General features: G+C 41.2%; 1 protein-coding gene across 1 annotated transcript in view; it reads right to left on the reverse strand.

Annotated features, from left to right (window-relative positions):
- The window catches only part of LOC126392274 (A disintegrin and metalloproteinase with thrombospondin motifs 16), a 70,288-nt gene extending 61,431 nt beyond the window's left edge, over window positions 1-8,857 (reverse strand). The window contains exons 1-3 of the mRNA XM_050047597.1: window positions 8,261-8,857; window positions 8,024-8,105; window positions 3,627-3,985 (exon numbers count right to left, since the gene is read on the reverse strand). Of these exons, the coding sequence (XP_049903554.1) occupies window positions 3,627-3,985; window positions 8,024-8,105; window positions 8,261-8,344 (525 nt within the window). The 5' untranslated portion in view covers window positions 8,345-8,857. The remainder of the gene's footprint in view (window positions 1-3,626; window positions 3,986-8,023; window positions 8,106-8,260) is intronic.
- Window positions 8,858-23,535: the final 14,678 nt, after the last annotated feature.

Below are 23,535 nucleotides of genomic sequence, written 5' to 3' on the forward strand. Positions count from 1 at the left end.
AACCATTTGGCAGGTGAACAGAGTCAGTGGGATTGGCCTGCTTCTTTTATTCCACCAATTCCTTGCTTGTAAGGACGAGATTTTTATGGTTGAACTCCCTACTGTCATCAAAGCCAGGCTAACCACTATATGGGCTGCCAGAAGAGGAGAGTTGAAAAGGCAACTTATATATAAGCTTTACAACGTAACACTCCTTACAAGGGGGTTTTCAGCACTTCAAAATGCCAGGGAGGGAACAATGAGCCTTATGGCCTTCATCTATGCCGCATCTCTGTCTTTGTTTCTTTATCTATCTCTGCCGCCAAGCCTGAGAAAACACTAACATTTTGTAATATTAAAAGCTTCCCTTATTTACAGCAACCAAAGCAGTTATCGCAAATGACCAACAGTGACAATGCACAGAATGTATGTTTACATTATCTCAGTGAGTTCTAACTATCTTGATGAATGTAAATACAAAATGGCTGATAGCAATGTAAATGAACAGCAAAATGAGTCATTTCCTCCTTTGTTTGCAGAGACTTATTACAACACAATCACACTCAACACAAACAACCCATGCTGCATATATAAACATAATGACAACATACATTAACAAAATGAACAGGCCAGACTATTCCAGATGAATTTTGACACTAAACACCAAAATGGTCATCACACTCCCGCATTTGTGCCACACATGCAAAGTGGGAGGAAAAACATGGCTTGTATTGAAAGGAGCTGTCCTTTTAGATTCTGCTATGTAATTTCTAAGTCAGGTTCAATTCAGAAAATAATTTCCTTGTCAAGTAAATTTTCCCAAACAATGACAGAGCAAATAAGGGTGATAGAATGATCTCATCTAAGTGTTATCATGCTGCAGTTGGAGGCCTCTCTCTGATACAGCTATTGATCTATGTTGCTATGGTCAATATTTACCTCCCTCCTGCCAAATAAGAGCTTGGCCAAAGTGCAAGGTCTCCCCTCAGGTGGCCCAGTGAACTTTGTTACCAAGTTCTGACCAGTTGTCGGCATATAAACTAGAACATCTGGAGCAAACAAAACACAGTATGTGTAAACGACTGTGGGTACACACATACACAACACGGGTAGATGAGTTTGAGTATTACACTACATCAAAGATAGATATATGTAACACCAACGTTATTATGTTTGAATGTTGGAATAAATGTAAAGCTTCCTCTTACATTAAGCATTCAGGTCATGTTGTAAAATGCAGTTCAGCACTTTTGATCTATATTTAGTGTTCCCCAGGAGTCTAAATAACTTAGTCTGCTGATGTAGTTTTGCATGCAACTCCCTAATTCACACAAGAAAAATGTCAACTTCTCATTGATGCACTGACCCAGTCCGTCCTGGCCAGCCTCAGTCGTGAGAACCACATTTACAGTCTGAGCAACCCCGGACCTTTTGGCTGAATCTTTTATTGGGATCTGGTCTGTAATGCAGACACGGGCGCACACACACACACACACACACACACACACACACACACACACACACACACAGGGAAGAAGAAGCATCCCTGGAGATGTGCCATTCTCTGGCCATTCTCTGACTTTAGTTTCAGAGGGCGATTCTCAGACACAGCAGTAGACCTCTACAATGGAAATATAAACAACAAACTAGCACAGACAGACCAGGAATTTATTATATTTTTAAAAAACCAAAAAGCCATGCAGAGATGATTTGTGGTCATATTACTTTTTAAGGCATTTTTTCGGTTAAAACTGTGAAAAGACAGCAAATTCTAATGGCAATATTTCATTTTCCTTTCTGCTGTAACAAGGTCCTCCAGAAGTAATATGACCGCAAGCTCGAATGCTTTCAAGACTCGGTCCCCTTTCTCACATTTAAGGACAAATAATTAACATTACAGGAGTCTCTCTGACCACAGCCAAATTGCCGCACTGTGGCTCCAGTGATTGTTTAGTTCTAAATGAATATGTCTGTATGTGAGCTCAAGACTGAGAGGATTAGTGAGTATTCATAAAGTCCTTTGTTCTCCAGTCCAGACTGTTAAGAGGGGCAAGTATAACACTTGGGGTCTTACTGGGGTGGAACTACTTCACTCAGGCTTACTTAATGTCATTCTTACAGTAATGTTTCCTTTATGTTCAAGCAGAAGAGGAGGACCACCAAGGCAAGCACTGAAATTCAGACAAAGTTCTCCACAGAACACAAACAAGTCCAAGCGTACCAACAAGCATTTGTACATTTAGCAAAATATCCATAAAACAAAACTGAAATTACCCCGCAACACCCCCATAACAAATGCAGAGCTCGTCTTTGGTTCACACACAAAAACACCATGTACCTCTGTTATGAACCGATCATTCAGCATCATAAATCTGATTAATTTTGGATTTGGATACCAGCTTATTCATGGTGTAGCTTTCAGTGTGTTGTATTTCATGCTAATATGAACATTACCAACAAGTATGCTTGCTACCAAGTTGCACCCCACCCTTCTAAACAACACAATTCACATTCATTAAATTTTCCATATACTGTATTTTGCAATTTGCACGCAGACAGTTCCCTGCCAATGGTGCCAGCTGTCTCAGATCTGCAAAAACTATTGCCCATGAGTTGAGAACCTAATAAAATCCATGCAAAAGATGGCACTCAAGGTTAATAAATACAAAATAAACATTTATAACCGTGAGATGTACTGCATGTGCTGACCATGAAAGCTAATGAAACAGTATACTGCATGCTAAATTAAACTATGAAATACCACCAAAACATTGTTTTGGCATGTTTGGCACGAACGTGTTTTGGGGATTTTCCTGGCCAACTGACCAAACAGTCTTTGGTGTTCACAGACTTGACTTTTCCATTCATTAGTTATTCATTAGCTGATTTAGGCAAAAGTGTCATGGACAAGGAATGAGCTAGGGCAAATGATGCGCGGCAGACTGGAGGAAGAAACTTGTGTGCATGACTTGCCAACTTAGACACTGGGTTTTCAGTCAAGCACAAGTTGGTTTTCTGACCAGACCAGACCAGACCAGACAGTGCACTGACTCTAGTGCTGTGTGAAAGGCAGCTTCACAGAAGCATACTGAAAGGACTGCTTGATGACTGTGTGTGTGTCAAAGAAAAGGACAGTGCCCTACAAAGAAAGAAAAAAGGTTTTATCTAGATTTACTGGCTGGCTGTTATCAGATTTTTCTCCTTTTTTCATACTGAATTCCCCTCTTACTCTTTCCTTTAGGTCCATGACTGGCATCTACTGTCTAATATCTTCTAACCCAAAATTACAATGTATTGCTTCAGCCATTTACTTCCAATTGGTCTCCACACTAATCAGCATGACAAGAACACTCACGCTGTGTTTATATTATCAGTGGTCCCAGGATGAGCTAAATTTCTTAAATTTGGCTCAAAGGCTCAATTTCTTCTAGGTCACTGAGTGTAATTACAATACTCACTTGGTAGATCAATCCAAATGCTGCCAAAATTAAAATACAATAAAAATGTCCAAGACACATACTTCAAATTAACTGACCCTGGAGTCCTTTTCACTGATGAAAACACACTCCAACTCATCAGACTCATCTATTCCCCCCGTTATCATCCAAAACCTCCCGCAACCCGACTCTGTGCATGTTCAGACTCACCATCCCCGTACATGTGGACAGTGCCACCGAGGAGTTGACCCTTGACCTCAGCGACCCCTGGTAAAAGCAGAGGTCGTCCTGGTGGTAAGCCCTCAGGCTCTTGGTGCCGTTCTTTCCCAGGACCTGGATGGTGAAGCCAGGTGCAATCAGGCTCTCCGAAGCCTCCCTCAGCTCCATGTGGAAGTCCTGCCCCAAGCCGCTAAGCCGGAAGTGGATTGTTTCGCTGCTGCCGTCAGTGTCTGATGAGCCTGCATCTAGGGTCAGGGATCTGCGTCGCCTTCTGCGCTGGTGGTGGGCCACTTCGTGAGAGATGTAAACGCCTTGGTGGTTGACCTCGTAGGGAGATACAATCTCATACTCTGGATGAGAGATAAAGAAAGACAGAGATAAATTGAAAATGAGGAGACTTTTGGGTGAAACACTGAATTTTAATGCAACGAGAACAAATACAGAGAGAAAATATACTCTTTTGATATATTAGATTAACACAGATGTCATGGGATCAAGTGGTGGGAGAGATTGCCGAGAAAGAGCTATGATGTCATAAACTATACCTTAGAGATGCAACCTAACAAAAATTAAATACATTGTCCTTGTGGTCATTCTGGTCAGTCCATGACTAATTTGGTCTGTCAGCATGATTTACTGTGATACAGCGCATGCTGTGTCAGCTGCTACCTTGGTTACATCACAGACTGAATAAAAGCTACAACCTTTTCCCCTGTTTTGTAAATTTTCCTTGACCTGCCTCATATACTTTTGCTGGCAGGGTCAAGAAAGAGTTACAAGAAGAGGAAGGGTTTTAGACAATTCCAACACAGACCCTTCAGCAGAGAGTGAATCACGTTTGACCTAGTGTTTTACTACAGTTTTTACTACAGCTCAGTCTGAATAACTGCAGGTCATAAAGGGAGATGGTGGCAGGTCACTGGCCTGGCCTCTTAGACCAGTTAAATATCTAATGGCGCAGTGGCCACTGAAACTAACGGGCTCTCCTCCAAAGGTCAAGTCAGAGTAGCTGACTCTTTCAGACGCACTGAAATTGGTTTTCCAAAAGGAAATCATGACAGTAGATGCCTTTTCTGTCCATCCTGTGAGTAAGAATAGCTTGACCTACTAAAGCAAAGCATCCTGTGTGAGGGATGAAGCATGTCATCTTCTTCAAGGATTTGGATACAGGGATACAGGGTTTTGGAGACTGTGCCTGTTGCATGCACAAATGTTATGAAAGTGTGGATTTTTTTCTGTTAATATGTAAACTATGCAGGACTGTTGTATCACCAGTGAAATTGAAAGCCAACCCCAGACTCACTATATATGGATTTTCGGAGCTGTGTCAGCAATTTTCGGAGCCTCCTCTTGGATGCATGCTGCTACTACATGATTAACACCTTTTTATTACATCCAGATCTCACCTGCATGCTGAGCCCAGGAATATCCCAAACACAGAGACATAAGGGGTCTTAAATGGTTTAATTTTGTATCAGTCTACACATTTTTTTCCAGGAAAATCCTGCACTTTAACCAAAGGTGGGATGAAGTCATTTTTTTTGCAAGTCATAAGTAAGCCTCAAGTCTTTGCACTCAAGTCCCAGGTCAAGATAGGCAAATGCTGAGTATATATATGTGTTATATGTGATGCCATTTCAAGAACAACAGAGTAATAATGTTAGCTAAGCATTAGCTTGCTATCATAATTGTAGCCTTGACTTACCTTCCCAATGAGGTTAGAAGTCGATACGTCTGTGTCTGGAATTCATAACCTGCACGTTTTGCATAATGCACTTTATTGTTGACCATCGCATGGTTTTTGTACACAAACAAAATTATCTTTAGTATATTTTTCCAGTTGGCACTCAGTAACATTTCATTAGTTTTTAATTAGTTTTCTCTTACGGGGTGGCTGTGGCTCAGAGGTTAGAGCAGGTCGTCCACTAATCGGAAGCGGTTCGAACTCCAGCACCTCCAGTCCGCATGTCAAGGTATCCTTGGGCAAGATACTGAACCCCAAACAGCTCCTGATGGCTGTTCCATTGGTGTGTGAGAGCGTGTGAATGCTTACTGAGTAGCAGGTGGATCAGCCACCAGTGTGTGAATGAGTTAACGGGTAAATGTGACGTAGTGTAAAAAGCATTTTGAGTGGTCAGAAGATTAGAAAGGCGCTATACAAATGCAGTCCATTTACCATTCTTGCAACTTGATTGGATGCTGTCAGATTGGTTTGAAGTGGATCTGGGAAATTAATTGTAGACTCGCCGGAACAAAATAGCATTAAATAGCATGGCACACTTACATACTTTTTAATCTTTGGTCTTGGGAGAGGGTATTAAGTATTTTAAGTCAAAAAGCTCAAGTACGATTGAAATCACAAGTCACTGCTGTGGAATTTCTTGTTAAAATCAAGTTGCAAGTCTTTTGTGATTTCGTGAAGTCGAGTCTAAACCCATCAAATCTGTGACGTAATCTGACCCGGTTCCTGGTCATGTGACTTAAGTCCATACCTCTGCCTTTAACTGTGGGATAAACTTTACAGGGTTTTATATTAGCCTTTGTTACTGTGGTGCAGTCTTTGTCGTAATAGAAAGTTCCTGGTGCTTAAAGCCATCACACACACATTGAAACATTATGTGCCTGATACACTTAGTGTCTATGAGTAACCACCAAGCAAACAAATAAAACAGTGCCATTGTTGATTTTGTTGCAGTGTCGTAATGCTCATAGCAAATGTGTTTAGTCCTGCCATGGGAAAGCAATACATGGTGACTTTATCAGTTTAAAGTGCACAGAAATAACAGCAACCTTGGACTTACAGTCAACAAGAGCCAGTCTCAGTTACTGTACAGTATGACCTGCTTTAGCAAGCCCGAATAATGAGTAAATATAGCACAGAGACAGACATGTTTTGGCAGTGGGAGAAGCATGCAGGGTGACAGACAGTGTGTCATCACTGGCAGTGTGAATGCCTGAGGTTTGAACTTGGCTATTTGGTGCATCTTGAGGCGGACTTAAAGCCCCTACCCACAACATGACATACGCTTATTAGTGGATGCATTTATTTAAAGCACCTTGCATTACCATGACTGCATACGTTTTGGCTTGGGTGGTCAGAGTGGGAAGCAAACCTCCAACCGTTGAAGTGTTACAACCGAGATCTACTCAGAGAGTTACAGGACCGCAAAGAGCAAACACATACTTCAAGTCTCAGACATTTTCTGTGCAGACACCAAAGCACTTAGGAACCAACCAGAAAATGGACTTCTCTATCTTTGGTGTTTTGACCACCTACCCCCCAACACACACACTTTTACACCTAGTCGACTGTGTTTGTTCCGCCTTAACTCAAAAACCAGCTGCAGTGACCCGTGTCTGACAGTATACAAACAAAGAGTCTGCGGGAACAGAGCACATGCACACACACAAACACACACATCTTGTCTGATGGACTGAGACAAAATCCTGCGGTGGTTAGTTTGTTGGTTTAGTGGCTCCTGAGTGCCATTAGTACTGATAGGGAGTCTGACCAATGGGTGCCTGGGCTTAAACTTAACAAAAGATTGAACATACGAACTCTTCCCTGAGCCGCTCTGACATAGCTGTATGGATGTTAAACACATTAACACTGAGCAATAGTCGTGTTGGCTGCGAGATGATATGAAACAGAAGTAAGGGCTTCCCCTAACTTCTGTTTCAGATCATCACCACATGTGCTCGGTGAAAGGAGTTTTGATGTTTATTTGTTGTCTGCTTTTCATGGTAACTAAAAAAAAAACAACAAAGGATCTGAGGGAGAATGCACAGCCAACGCAGTTGCTGACTCAGCACACCACATGGGGTTAGATCTACAAAACAAAGAACAGATGAAAGTCGTGCACTAACTGCTTGCACTAATTACTGCATTGACTAAGCCGCTATTGCAGCACTTCATTGAAAGCTTTTGGTGACTCCCCAGTGTGTGCTAATAAAAGGGGACCATTGATCTAGTCAGCAATTAGATTAATGTCACATACTGATGCTTTTCTATTAATGCTGATTGATCAGAATTTAGGGTTCCCTTTCGAGTAACTCATGAAATCAGCTTTTACAAAAGTAAACTATTTCTTATTCTGCTCTGGATCCCAATTTGAGCTCCACTGCTGCAGCAGACACTGATGGCTCTGTGTCAGGGTGCAGGTCGCCCCCCAGCGGTGAAGAGAGGCAACACACAGCGCAGGTGAGCGCTTTTTGATGCTGCTGGCCGTTTGAGGGATGCAGTGGATGACTATGCTTTTAATCTTACAGTGCCAAAAAGCAAAACATGAATCATAATGGATTATAATGCACTTTCCCCACACTCAAAAATGTCATCAAAGTCGCAGAAACATTGATTGAATCTGCAAGACGTCTTGTTTAACACTTACCTGTATGTTGAGGTAAATTGAGGGATCGGAGCACAGCAGATGCCTCCTGATGAGACTCAGCACCATTATTCAAAAGCACGCTCTGTAATGAAAGACATGCAAATATGACTTGGGCTGCGCATCCTGCAAAATAACACGGAAAATAACTCGGCACTTTGTCATTTGAAGTGTTGACAACTTTATGAGCTCTGCATGCATGTGCGTACAGGCGCAGCGGAGGTAACACAACTGACTTACTTTGCTCAGAGTGAAAAGGCAAAAGAAATAGAAAACGAGCCGCGTCCAGGTTCTCCACTCCGCGCAAATCCTCAAAAAAGCCATCTCCGTGGGTCACCTTTACGCAAAACCTGAAGCCTAAATCACACGGCCGCTTGCCAGCAATCTAAAGAGCTCCAGTGAAGCACTCCAACCAGCCGCTGCAGCTCTGCAGAACTTGTGCTGAATGAGGCATCAACGAGTTTCAGATGCAGCCTTCTTCACTTGTGCCACTTTGGTTTCCATTCATTTCCAAGCGCAGTATTCCGATGCGGCAAATCGCTTCAGCTCAAGTCCTCTCTCCCGGCAAGTCATTTTCTTTTTTTCCACTCAGACAGTCCGACCAGTATCCAAAGTCTCCCTCTTCCTCTCTCCCCCTTTCTCTTTAACACACACACTCACTCTGCCGCTGTCTCTCTCTCTACCCAGTGACCCCCGCGGACCATTTTGACTCCCAGTGAAATCATGTGATTGTCTTAAATAGGCTGCGTCTCGTCTTGGCAATAGCAGACTTCTATGAAAGTCGCACTGAGTCCGAATCTGTTCCCCCCCGGGAGCCTACCGAGGGAGCACTGAAAGCAAAGCTGCTGAGTATACTGTGTGTTTTGAGGAGTGGGTGTGGGTGGGTGAGTGGGGGTGGGGGTGGTAAGTGCAGCCTGTAGCCAATCACATTTGACACCTGCGCTGAGAGATGGGGTTTGTGTCCATCTCTCAGGTTGCAGGAGGATGTAGGACAGAGTCAGAAGAAACCTGTGCTCTGTTTGCTTCCAGGGTAATGAAGTAATTACATTTCCCTATTACATGCCCTGTAAGGAGACTGCAATAACAAGTGTTTGTTATGTCTGTTCCACATCAGGTAGTTTGAAATTGATGAGCCTTTTCAAAGCATAAAACAGAAAATATTTATTTGAATTCAGTAGTCTGGGTTTTGTTACCCAAATGTGATCAGGAGATTAGGCTACACCCCGAAGCAGGTAATCAGTAATTTGTGATGGATTTAGGTCTGAAATTTGACCTTTGACCCTGTTTAATCCGCTCGTCATTCTCCCATCTCTCCCGTATTCCGCAGCTGCACTGATAGGCAGCGTGCCAACATTTCTAAACTCCCCACAATCATTCATGGAAGTGCTTCGGAGTGTGGGAGCCAAAAGATCGGGGAGCGCTTGTTTCATATTCTGGAGCATTTCATCCTCCCCAAAAGAAAACCAGATGAGTTTTCTGCTGTGCTGCAGGAGAAATAAATGTGTGACGGTTTACGGTGTGATCTGTTTTGGCACTAAGTCAGAATATCTGGATCTGAGAGAGAGGAATCAGAGGTGATTGTAAGATGTAGACTGTTCCACAAGTGTCTGTCTGCAGCAGGTTTTTTATAGGTTTCTTTTATTTCTACACAGCTGAAACATACGGGTTTATGTCTTTATCTTAAGATTAATAGAAAAATTGAATTACAGTTGAGCATATGACAGGTCTTAGCCACACATTCAGGTGTTCAGAACGCTAACAAATAGCCATTAGGTTGAGATAAGGAAAGCAAACCCTAGTATCATGTTTCAGCATTTTAGGGAGAGTGATGAAAGAAGACCTCTTTGATAAATTACACTAAGTGAAAAAGTGGGACAGGACTTCAGCTCTTTATGACACTGTCCTGAGTTTGAAGCATCTTCCAAACGCTCTATTTTGTTTGGTTAGCGATAGTGTCACACATGAAGGATTCATTTGTTGTCAAAGACAGGGAGGGAATAAATGAGACAACAGAATGACCAACTGTCTCCTAAAAGCAGCTCCCCCACAGATAAGAAGTGGGCAAAAGTAGATGTAAGAACATTGTCATCCTGAGAGTATTATGCTCTAAGCCTATAAAACTGATACATATACACAACTGACTTCCAGATTTCTGCCGAAGTTCGCCAATTCTGGATTCAATCAGTGATAAAATGCCATCATGAAGACAATTCCTACCATATGTTTGGAGGCTCGGGAAATCTTTAGTGTCAGCTGCTGCTGAAGTTATATTGCCCCTCCTTCTCCTCATGCATTTACCCACACACACACACACACACACACACACACACACACACACTACCCTGACTTGTACAAATGTGTGCACACACTGCAACACAATACTCACTCTGCACCTGAAAACATACTGCTCGCATATTTCTGTGCGAGTCAGTTTTCTATATTTGTTCAGCAAATGCACACAGCTGATTGGAAAGTTTTCAAACTCTGAAACAGCCTGACTGTGTTGCATTCTAAGACTATGGAACAGTCTGACTGTAGTGTGCTACATTGTGGGGGGTGTGCAGGTACAGTTGACTGAGAAGTAAAGAGAAGATGCTGTATTGGATTGGATTGGGAGAAGTCAGAACTGAGCTGGCTGCAATGAATGATTTGACCTCTGAAGCCCCGAGCTCCTGTGTGCCTCTCAGTCTGGCTGCCTGTGTGACTGCTTGTTTGTCTGTCTGACTGTCTGACTGTCTTCAGTGTCATCTGCAGATGTGCAAAAGCAAATAGCTGGCACATGGAGGAAGCTTATTCCATCACATGCATTTCCACACACACTGATACAGTATATCAGTTTACATTAGGAAAGATGCAAACATTCATACGAGTTTATTGTTCACTACAGGAGTTTGATCTGCATACTGGTCAAAAACAATACATGCAGTAAAACAATTATCTTTTTTTTTTACAGACATCTGCAAGAATTTAAATCTTTGTGTAACTTTCTGGCTGCTGCTGTAGGAGCAAGGGGATTTTAAGGGAAAAGTTCAACATTTTGGGAATAGACTTATTTGCCTTCTTGCTGAGTTAGATGAGCAGATTGATACCACTCTTGTGTTTATACACTAAGAATGAAGCTATTGCCAGGAGCTGGGTATCTTAGCTTAGCACATAGGCTAGAAATGGGTGGAAACAGCCAGCTTGGCTCTATCCAGAGGTTGCAACATTTGCCTCTATCAGCATCTCTAAAGCTCACTAATTACATATGTTTGTTTAATCCCCACCAAAATGTGTGGTGTAAAAATGTCAGTAACTGGAGTATCCACAGGTTGCTGGACCCAGCCAAGACATACTGTAATTTGGCATTAAAATGGCAAATTTTCCATTTTCATATTTTAGTTTTTGAAGGGAATCTGATACAAACTTGGGAGCACATTAACATCGCCAACTACAATAACATGTTTCCCTGATGTTAGCATGTAGCTACATGTCACAGTGTAGGCTGCTTGCAGCTGGAGAAAAGACTGTAAACCAAAATCTTTACAACGGGACATGTTCCAGTGGGAATATCATATGAAATTGGGGAGAAATTAGCAACAATGGCAACCAAGGTTACGTCTTTCCCTTATGTTAGCATGTAGCTACATGTAGCAGTGCACTTGCAGTCAGGAGAACAACTGTCATAAAGTATAGTGTCACTATCTACCCTAAAAAAAAATCACCAATTAAAGTTTTTAAACCAAACCAGACATGTTCCACCAGGAATTGTATCCAAAATCAGGGAGAAATACACTGCTACTGCTACTAAACTACAGGGCTACATGTAGCTACATGCTAATGTCATGAAAACATGTCAGCTTGATTGTCAATGTTGTTAGTTTAATTCCGATTCTGATTCTGAAATTAACAACACCGACAATCAAGATTACATGACATTAGCATGTAGCTACATGTAGCAGTATGGGGTATGTAATGTAAACACTTGCAGTAAGGTGCCTGAAGCAGGTGACCATATGCAGAAATCCATCATGTGCTGACGTCAAGTTGTCTTGAAAGTAGAAAAAAAAAGATGTTGGAGGCAGAGTATTCAGAACGGTCTGAAGCCTGAAGATTTCGCTCACAGGGATTATGTTTACATATGTTTTTTACATTATTTGAAACCATGGACACATTTAATATGACCATCTGACATTGTAGCATTGAAAGAAAATGAAGAAAAGCATAATAGGTCTGCTCTAAAGTTTCAGTCTCTCCAGGTAGTTTTCACTCCATGGTCTAATTTAATTAGCTCTCTAAAACTGTCATCAGGGCAACATGTGTGTGAGAGTGCACAAGAGTGTATGCTTGTGGTGAGCATACGTGAGCTGGTGTGCACAATCTCTTATGTTATTTACACGCGTCTTTGTGCGTTTGTGAGGGTATGAACTTGTACATGCATCTGTGCGTGTGCATGTGTGTTTTGGTCCTTATGTGTGTGTATGAATAGTAAGGCTGTAAAATTCCTCTCTGAGCATCACAGAGGGGAGGCTGATGGGAGCTGACAGGGAGCAAGAGTGGAGGGAGGTGGGAGAGGAAGATGAAGGTGAGTTTGGAGCACGGGGAGACGGTGCTTGCCAGCCAGTTTGATGATTGAAGGTTTAGTCAGGCTTTGCAGAAATTCAGTACTGCTGTCGAAGAATACTGATGCCTTTACTGTTATTGTCTTGACCTTATCGAGTGTAACCTATACACCTTGGATGTATCAGCTCAGAGTAAAACAACTGTTTCCCCTAAATATTTGCAGATGGTGCTGAGCTGGCTTTTGGCCACTGCTGGACCTATTCCCAGTTATCCATTTATCAATCTTACTTTATATTTTAGAGGAATAATACTTACTTTTTTTCAAATTGCAACTTATGTAAACTACTTTCAAACAACAGTGTGTTTGGAACATTTCACAAATTTACAATTTAGAAATAAAACCTTGAAATTATTTAAGGTACACCTATTCCAGTTTTGTTTTGTATGAGTTGGACAAAAGATTATAACATAAAGTTTTCACATTCTGACATAATATTAGCAGAGAGGATGCATTTCCATGTATGCAATAAGAGCTTGGGTAGTGCCAGTTTTGGCTGCTTTGTGCCAAAGTGGCTCAGATGAGTAAGTGGAGGGAACAGTGGAAGACTTACTTTCAGCCCTATAATTTCTACTTTGGAAAAGCAAGCAGTGCACTGAACAGGAATCCTCACTGTAGGAAATACAAGGAGTGACAGATTAGGTGGTTTGGATGCTGGTGGGATGGCAAAACTTCCAATATAAGCTGCCTTCCAAAATGAGAAATCCACTATATAAAAGTGTTATTAAAATAAATCAGAGCCCATAAAGTCCTCTCATTTTTGAGGATGCAATCAACTTGAAAGACAATTGAACAATCAGTAGCATTTAAAATAATGGTTCAATGATATGCTCGGGTTCATGAGCAATACTGGGAAACTTGCATGTGAATGTCCTACAGTGCTTTATTTGAATTTGTTCCACTAACTTATTGTCATTTCAGGATAATTTGGCAGTAGGGGTGTTGTAATTTATCAGTATTGATGATTACTGTAATACTTATTGATATTTTGTTATTAATACACATATAATAATATTATGTAATTGATAATGTGCCTCTTAAATGATTTCTGTTTCTTTATGTTCTTGTTTTGTCTCCCTCCCATGACGCCATCTGGCTGCCTTTTCACTACCCATTAAGTGTAGTTGCTCTTTTTGCTCTCTGCCTCCCTCCTCTCAGATTTTGAGTGTAATTAATTTGCCAAAAAAGAGACAAAATGCACAATAAACAAACTTAAAGATGAACTTGACTGATGGACACCATAACTATGTACTGAAAATCTGATATTGTGCCAGCCCTACTTGTCAGCAGTACATTTTCACCAGTAACAGTTCTCAGATTCTTAATACGATGACGGCCCTATCCTCACATCACCTACTGTAGCGCCCACAAACAAAGATACACAGTGTTTCCTGTCATCTGCATTGTCTCAGCAAAGCCTTGTGCTTCCCTACATATGGTTTGTCTTTAGCAGTGTGACTGCAGCCAAACTGGATACTGGATACATATGAGCGTTGTGCATTCAGATGTGTGAAGGAACACAAAGGACAAGACAATCTCTGTCCTTGAAACTTGAACTAAATTTTTGAATCTGTAAATGATGACAACAGTTTTCCTTCAGAAGAATGACTAAAAATGTTCATGCATATTGTTCTTCAACAACATATCTTACTGTATGTGACGGGCTGAACACAGGCTGCCACATTGTCTGCTTCTTTTAAGTACTAAATAACTTGTTTTTTCCAGTATGGGGGGGGCATACTGGCACAAATGGAATATAATATAATTAGTATGTTTTCTTTTGGGTATAATCACCCGAAAATAAGAATTGTCATGTTTTTGTTACCTCAGAATGAGCTGTTTATATCTACAAGTGAGTGGGTCCTTGTCCACGGAGTCGGCCATGTTGCAACACCATGTTTTTACAGTAGCCCAGAATGGACAAACCAAACACTGGCTCTAGATAGGGCCATTTGTGTTTTCATGTCGGCCACCATAGTTAGCAGCCCCTCCACAACTAGCAGAACAGCATTGAAAAAAACACTGATTTTTACATGAAACTACTTTATTCAGTGTTTTTACTGGTTTAAATCTCCGGGTCCATTTGTTTTGGAGAGGAAGAGACCTCTGTGGATAATTCGTCTCCTTGTAAAAACCTCCTGAACACCTGAATCTTAGTTTTCAGACAAAAAAGGTGAGCACATATTAGCAGGTGCTTGGCTAGCGGCCTGTCTGCGTCAAGCCGAACAGCATCGGAGAAACACTGATTTGTATTGTGAAACTGCTTTAATCAGTGTTTTTATTGGTTTAAATCACCTGCTCCGCTTGTTTTGGAGAGGAAGAGACCTCTGTGGATAATCTGGTTCCTGGTAAAACCCTCCTGAACAATGTACACTGAAGGAATCCTAACCAGAAGTTCAGATTGGTACGTGTGAGAAGTTTCATCTTGTTGCAATCTGCAATACTCACAGCAAGATGCCGCTGAATAACACAGCTCCTTTAGGTCTCAAGAAACAATCGTACTGTGGAAGTGTTTCTCTGGCTCACTTTAAAATTAGGTCAGTTTTATTTGTGGGTCACAACAGCAATCAGTAACATCATGAAGGCTCGGTAGTTTCAATGATTTAGCACAAAACAGCAGACTGTTGGTTCGGCAGGTTCACCAGCACTCCAGTGGAAAAGTTGCATTTGGAATACGTTACTGTACTGCCTCACCCCTCCCTTTCAAATAGCTTCCACTGAACTAGATAATATATTGGACATGGCTGAGCGACGCAAGCATTATTCTTCATAATAACCAGTGATTAGTGAAGTTATTGTGCTGATGTCAGTGCTCTGCATCAGTTGGCCCGCGAAGTGTTGCAGTGTGGGAGGTCTTGGTCTGACTCTGTTTGATCATGTGAGCAGTAACGGTTCACACTGGGACACGATACTGGATGAAGCTGACATATTGCTGATTAATCTGATTTATAGTGGTAATCATCATGTTGTTCTATTGCTGTCCAAGTAGTGGTTTAGGCTATTAATCCAATCAGTTGTACATTATTTTCGGCAACAAGTGTCCTATCAAAACATTGGTTACGCTTTGAGTGCGTGAAGTTGTTTAATTAGTGCGCTAGCAGAGTTAATGTTTTAGGTCACAGATTTTGCCTTGTAAGTTATTAAGATAATTATGCTCACTTTTATTTTATGAGACAAACCACTGAAACCCATAACTGCAACTTTACTTCTTTTCTTTTTACAAGGTGCTCCCTTACATTAACTTTAGAGGCAATATTAGCAATATGCTAACACAGTTTTGCTAACACAGTTTGCTAACACACTTTGTGTTATCTGTATTTGTTTATGTCTTCTTTCTGTTTATAGTTGTATACTTTACTGCGTCTGTATTCTGTGAAGCCCTTACAGCACCTCTCTCTTAGGTTGAAAGCCCAAAATGAAGGGCTGAAGAATTGCGCTAATTATTGGTAGTCAGCTGTATGTGATCGCTGGGGCAGAAAGAGCATCTCTGGAGGGGTGAAACCTAAAAACAAAGTGGCTAGTCTTATGACACTCTGCAGGGGTGAGGGCCTGCTAAAGTTCACCACCTCTGTATTGTGTAAGCAGTCCTGTAATAATAACTGCCTTCATCTTGGCAGACTGTAAAGCCTGTTTGAAGGCTTTTTTGTTGGATATGACTTGCAGCATCCTTCCATGAGTAATACATGTGTAGGATGTGCTGTAAATTTGACTTAATCATTCTCATAAAAAGCCTCCATCTCTAGGAACTTTCCCTGAATCTTGCACAAAGCTCAGAAAATTGAGATGCCAGTTTCAGTAACACTGCCAGTCTCAACTTCTGCACGTACAGTAGCTCTATTTTACACTGCCAGACCCATAGGAAAGTGTTTCTCTCTCGCCACTCAGACATTTGCATGTGGGGTTTCACCCTGTGGGAATCGATGTCTGGCCAAGAGTCTGATCCACACAACCCACCAGTGTCCATATAGTGTGGTGTCAAACTGAACCTGCTGGCAGGGAGATGAGGCACAGAACAGCAGCCCTCATTTAGATGTAGGCTATAACTAAATGTTCATACTGCAAAATTATTCCTCTTGGCTCAAGTAGAATTAATAAAACCTGACAATATATCTATTAGCATATAGTAGATTATGCAAAGAAATGTGCTGCAAGGGGTTTATTGTTTAATGGTATTAAAATCTAGATTTCACACATAAAAAGGGGCATTTAACAAAAACTTGACCTCTGACCTCTCCCCTTAAACTCAATGGAGAATCTCCATTAAGAATTGAATCAGATAACCATCTGTCTACATACTTAATAGACATTTGCTGCACTTATTCAGCACTACTTTACAGTTGATTCACTTCCCAGAGAAAAAATACAAGCACAGTGTGTGTGGGCTCATACAGTAGCTTCCACAGTAACTTCCACCGAACCCCTGGAGTTTCCAGGTACCAATGTGGGTCAGCCAAAGTATGAAAAGGGCCAACTGACTCAGTATTAACAGCTCAGTTCCAAACAAAGGGTCAAGACATCGATGGGTAAATCAGCTCCTGGATACTAACCACATTGTGCCGGCATACTTCACATGTGTTACTCACCTGATCTAAGTGACTATGTTTGTGCACCATGTATTTGAACAAATGAGCTGCACCACAGCATGCCTCAAGGCTGCACTTGCTGAACTGGCTGATATGGATTAAAATTTTCCTTCGTTGGCATATAATGCTGACAAACTGTAATTCACCGCCAGTCACCAAACCAACAACACGTCTTACCCCCCAGGATAATCAAAGTATGGAAATCTCACAGACCACCCATGAATACACACACACACACACACACACGGGCACTGCATGGTGCAGAAGCAGATTGAATGTGAAGTTGTATTTTTCCACAAAGTCTTGAGAAATTAGCAACAGCTCCAGACTAAAATATGAGAGTAATGGTGGGGAATATGAAAGTTTCATCACACTTTTACACATGCACACACACACACTGTACACACATAGGAGTCTGCTGGGTGGCACAATTGCTTAATTGACAGTAAAAATACCGTCCACAAAGATGCCAAGCCTGTGTTTTTAAACTCTTAAGCCATGGCTCCCATCCACAGCAAATTTTCAGCCATGGCTGAGGGGACTGCCTTGTGTGGTCACAGGAACCCTCCACCTTCCCCTATGAAGGGCCTGCTTTGTTCTTTTTTAGTAATGCTTAATTTCTTCAAAGTGCAGACAAGCTGAACAGCATTATACTAATGGGCATTCAAGCTGAGGTTTACTCACAGCAATGAATTAGTGTCCGTGAATGAGGCACTAAGAGTTACAGCAGGTGATGTATAAGGCCGCGAAGGAGGATCATTAATTAAGAGAGGTGAAAATAAATAAAACATCAAGAGAGGTCATGCATTGATGCATGCTACTGAGCTACTGACACTGTGAAAACTTATAGTTATTTGGTATTTAAGATAACTGATGAGTGTTGAGCAGGACAATTGAATATCATTTTAAATGTGAATACAGGTAAGGTGCCAAGGCACCGAACCCCCCAACCGCTCAGAGCGCCTGTTCATGGGCAGCCCACTCTGACATCTCTCCACTTAGTGCATGTATAGGTCCAGTTTGTGCATGTATGTATTCGGACCTGTGTGTAATTGACAAACAGAGTGAAAAATTGAATTTCCCCTCGGGGATTAATAAAGTATATAAAATTAAAAAAAAATAAATTAAAATATAAAGTCCTGCAAAGCTCCATTGACAGAATTTACCGTTTTACTAGTGTTGCAGTTAAACAAGGCTCATTTCGATGCTAAAGTTAAAATGAATTTTATGAGACATGAGTGGCCAGTGTCCTCATGTATGTCTTGCAAGCTTATGACTGGAAGGTTACAGGCTCAATCCTCAAATTGTTAGGATAAATCTGTGCTAGGAAAGTGACAGAGCAGAACTAAGGTGCCCTTGACCCACGTAATCCTTACCTGTTGTACTGAGCAGCTTCCAGGTGTGAATGTGTGTAAAAGAGAACAGACATTACCCTGGTTTTTTATAAAGGAAAGAAAAAACAATAAGTGTTTGTCTGTGTGTGTTTGCACATAGTCACATTTTAAAAACATGAGTGGAAAGAAGGCATTTGAAGACACCTTCATCCCAGTGGCTCATCCAGTCTCTAACAGTAACCTCCTTTGGGTCACTTATCACACATGCACTCACACAAACAACAACAACAACAACAACAACAACAACAACAACACTCTACATGCAACCGGACAATTCATCACAGGTCACCACCTCCGTCAGCATGTGTCCGCGTCACTGACAGAATAGGTGACCACCTGTAGCTGGAGCAAAGCTTTATTTTGGTTGTGAGGTCAGAGGTCCTGAGATGCAAGTTGACAGAAGCTGTCATGGCTGCCAGAGTGGCTGTGTCACTGAACCTGAAAATATTTGTTTGGAACCATCAAACACTGAGAGAAACCCACTGGTGAAAACTATGGTTGTAGAAAATATGTCTGCTTAGTCGTTACATTAAAGGGTGGATTAGTTTGCACCATTTGTTCTTCTCAGTGTATTTATTTATTTTTAATTTATTTACTTGAAACTCAACATATTAGGGAAATAAATACATGCAGGGTTATGAAGTGCAACCAAACAGCTTTGGAAGGAAAGAAAAACATACCCACCAAACCTCATAAATAAATTGGTATTTCCATAAACTATAAAATCTCCCTTTTGAAATGCTTCAAAAGTAGTTAATTTTTTTCAGCATAACAATAAGAAATAAAACCCTTGGCCATAAATTCTTCATGAATATGTTTCTGCTGTCACAAGTATGACTTTAAAAAAGGGCTTTCTTTGGAATGTTTCGTGCCCTCTGACCCCGTAGTGCAGGGAGTTTGCGTATCCATGTCTCCACTAGTAAAAACCGCATTCCTACCTTCGATCTGGGTCAAAGATAAAACATGCAAGAGATCTGATGCTGACAGGCGAGTCAGATCTGACGGTCAGAGACAACATTTCTTTTGGACGGCCGGTGGAAAAAAAACTACACAATAAAATATAACCATACATTATGACACACAGATGTCAACTAATTTATTGCACCAACTCTCGATCTGTGCTTTCTTGAACTAGTCCTTTCTTTAGTTGATTTCCAACCACTGTTTATATCCACCTTAACTCTAATTTCTGTTGGGAACATTTAATGTATGTTGTTTTGACGCACAGTCACACAGGAAGCGCATTTTGGGCATTAAATGTGAAGTGCACTGCTCTGTCTTGATTTAGAGGTTCCTGCATAAGAAGAAGTGCTGGAGGCATCCTCCTGCTGTTGATAGGCAGCCACAAAGTTGACTGCTGCCGGTGACATAATGACATGATGTCATAGATATCTGAAGGCCTGTCCCTCTTTCAGGCAAGCTTTTGTTTTGTTGGCCTCTGTCACACAATTTGCACAGAGGGAGTCTTTTATCTTTTTGAAACTGCTCTCAGTGGGTATCTGCCCTGCTACGGCTTGTAAAATTTAAGATCCTCGCTATTTAACACATACTTGCCTGCATTCAATAACTATAGCTTCAGTTTCTTTTAGACATAGGAGCTTTGTCAAACCCTAATGGTAAGTAAGCTGCTGAACATTCTGGTGGCTGTCCAGTAACAAAAACTCTCCACAGTTATTCCAAGTCACATCCATGGATGGATTACTGATTGGGCCTACCGGGAACAGGTCCAGGGTCCCCAAGTTTCAGGGGCGACCCTGGGCTTCACATGCAAAATGTCACCTAAATAAGTAGGTCCTGACCAGAAAGAGACTCAAAATGATCACAAAAAGATGCAAAGCAACTGCAAAGAGACACAAAATAACTACAAAAAAAAGGCAAAAACAACCACAAAGAGACACAAAACAACCAAAACAGATGCAATCTTACCTCAGGGGGACACAAACTGATCACAAAAAGATGTGTGATGACTATAAACACACACAAACAACAAAAAGTCTTTGTTTTGCTCCTGTGTGGTAGAGATGGTGGGGCTTTTAATGTCTCTGAGCCCAGGGGCCCATTGTCTCATAATCCGCCTTAGGTCACAACAATTCTGTAAAACAGATCAACCATTATTCTGTTTACTAAAAGCATCAAAAGCTCAGTCTCTATGTTTTCTCTGGACAACAGAGAAAAGAAATGGTGATAAAGGCTGTTTTTCCACTTGTAAACATAATGCAACTTGGAGTGATCATGGCACATTATTTTTTAAGATCCAGGCAGACAGATTAAGCTAAAATGTTGAAATCAGTGAAATAAAATCTGTAGAAAGTGCCTCTCACTGCAGAAAATGCATCCACTGCGCTTAAGCATTTATACTGACTTAATGTATTAGATAATATTTAACCAGGCAAATTGACAAGAGCATTTATTCATGGAAATGGACTGTGAAAGTCACCCATAATCACATATTGACCTTCTTCATTTGGTGGACATTAGGAGCACTCAGTAAGACACTTCTCTGGAGACAAAAGGAGACAGTAAACAGAGGGGTCACTTTCTATCACCAGCTGGGGCAAAAATATGCAGACCTCAGATATCTGGGTAAATGCTGTGGGATGTAAAAATTGCTTACACTTGTAGAAACATATAAAGGAAATTAATTAGATTGGATTGTCTGCGCTCCAATTCCGCTTACAATTATATCTGGATCAGATGTCCAGAGGTCATATTTGTTTAGTTCACAGCTGCGTTACAATCAGCTAATTTAGCAGCCTTATTAGCATCATGTATGGTGCTAAGTTTGTGGAGATTTTACATGGACCCAGTGATACCTTTATGTCTCTATACATACAGCAGCTATAACTGCTGCAGCTGCATGCTTCATTACCTCAGCTAGGCTTAATGCAGTCTCCACATTTGGGGCATTTGTTGGAAATCTAGTTTTTAGTCTCAAATCAACTGTGACAACAGAGTTCTGCTGTTCTTTCCATTTGTTTGGAAGGCAAGCTTTCACCTGTTTCTGCAAGATGACAAATAACAGAAACTGACATGCAACAACTTGAACCGTGAACCTTGCAGTTCAGGGTCAACACCTTAAACCCCGAAGCCACCAGGGTACCCAAGCAAGCGCTCGTCAGAGGCCTGATGAAATGGTATCGGCCCAATCCCCAATGTCCCCCCTAAGGCCTTAAGCCCTGAACCCTCAGGGACTTAACTGTTGCACCTGGTAAATGTCTGAGTGCGAGAAATGTTATGTGTTGCACTTTCTTCACGTCCAATGCTCTTCACGGTTTGGTTTCTGGTTTGAACATCTTCCAGGCTCTTGCCTGACAGAATGGACAAGAGGTGTTTGTTTTTGTCAAAACAGCATCATATGCAAAATCAAAAGAAATGCTTAAAAACACAGCGTGTGGTTGAATTCTTCTGATTTCATGTGTTTTTATGGACAATTTTAAGTATGTATGTTAATGTAGTGTTTCTGTGTAAATCTGATATGCCAGGCCGAAAATCCATGTGCCAGTCTACTGTGTTTACAGATTTTTTTTTAAAAAAATTAAATACATGTTAGGGCTTCCCCTGGTAACGCAGTGTTGTAACGTCACAGCGCTACATGATGTGTAGATAATTCCCTCAGGCAAAACCTGTAGAGATGCAGACTTGTGGAAAGTTAAAAGGCTCAAAATGTCTGCGGTAGAGCCCACATGCACTTGACAGTTTGACAGTGGGACAAGCCCAAGCCCTAATGCACTTGTCAGGAACGCACCTTAAAGTTCATGAGCCTGTGAGTGTGGTGATGGGACAAGGGTCATCCTCGCTTGTTACAGGGTTTAAATGTGAGGCAACCAATGAGATAGCAAAGACAGACTTTTGAAAATGTTTTACATAGTTTTATTGGCTCGACTTTTAGTCCCATGGTTTTATAGGCCAGAGACTACCTGTGCAGGATTTCACCAATACACATACAGTATCTGATCTAAATGCATCCCAGCGCATCTGCTCAGGAAAACATGGACACCTGCAACAAACTGATGTTTGTATGTCAAGTCTATGAGCTATGTCTGACTATTACAACAACAAATTGACAAAGTACAAACAGTAAAACTCACAGACTTAGCATAGAACTAATCTAGAACTAAATATATAGCATATGCTCTAAAACTGTAAATATATCTAAATATATGTATACATACATTTGATTGGACATTTCATATATGTATGTATATATAGGGAATGCGATGTACGATAATATTGGTATTGGGTCGTTACCGGTATTGGGTGATGTTGGCTTTAAAATGAACTATCACAGTCGGCCAACATGCTTTTACTTCTTGCACAATGAATGAATATTACATACACTGATAAGCATTCTATCACGTCTCCATCTGCTGGTGGGCCATAACGATAAGAGTGTGCATGCATAATATGATGTAAATTCCACTATAGAAGACACTTGATGATCACTAAAAAAGTGGATATATCAAGTGTATATATATATATATATATATACATCTGGCCTATGTATATTTCTGTTGAAATCTAGGCCCTCATGCCTGTTTATATCTACATTTTATTGGCTACAAGAAGTGTCAATAATTGGTACTACAGGTTGCTATTGGCTGCCAACCAATTATTGGCTTACCCAAAGAAAGAGGGGCGGGCACTTCCTTGTCCATGGACAGGACATGGGAGCTCCTATTGGGTAAGATGCGGTGTCACTCAAAATACCTGAGTGCAGCGGGAGTTAAGATTATGTGGAGAGGAACATTTAATATGATGATGCAGCAGCAGTGTGTGGTTGTTTACAGATGTAATTATTGATGTGGAGTGAGTATTTTACCGGATTTGGATCGTTTGGACCGTTGCCAAAGTATCAGGGCGGTTTTTTTCCGAAAATTATCAATCGGTGGATTACACTGAGGCTTCCAAGGTGAGCTGTAATTGTTTGTTGGTGGTCTG

The sequence above is a fragment of the Epinephelus moara genome, chromosome 6 (assembly GCF_006386435.1).
Source record: "Epinephelus moara isolate mb chromosome 6, YSFRI_EMoa_1.0, whole genome shotgun sequence".
Classification (NCBI taxonomy): Eukaryota; Metazoa; Chordata; class Actinopteri; order Perciformes; family Serranidae; genus Epinephelus; species Epinephelus moara.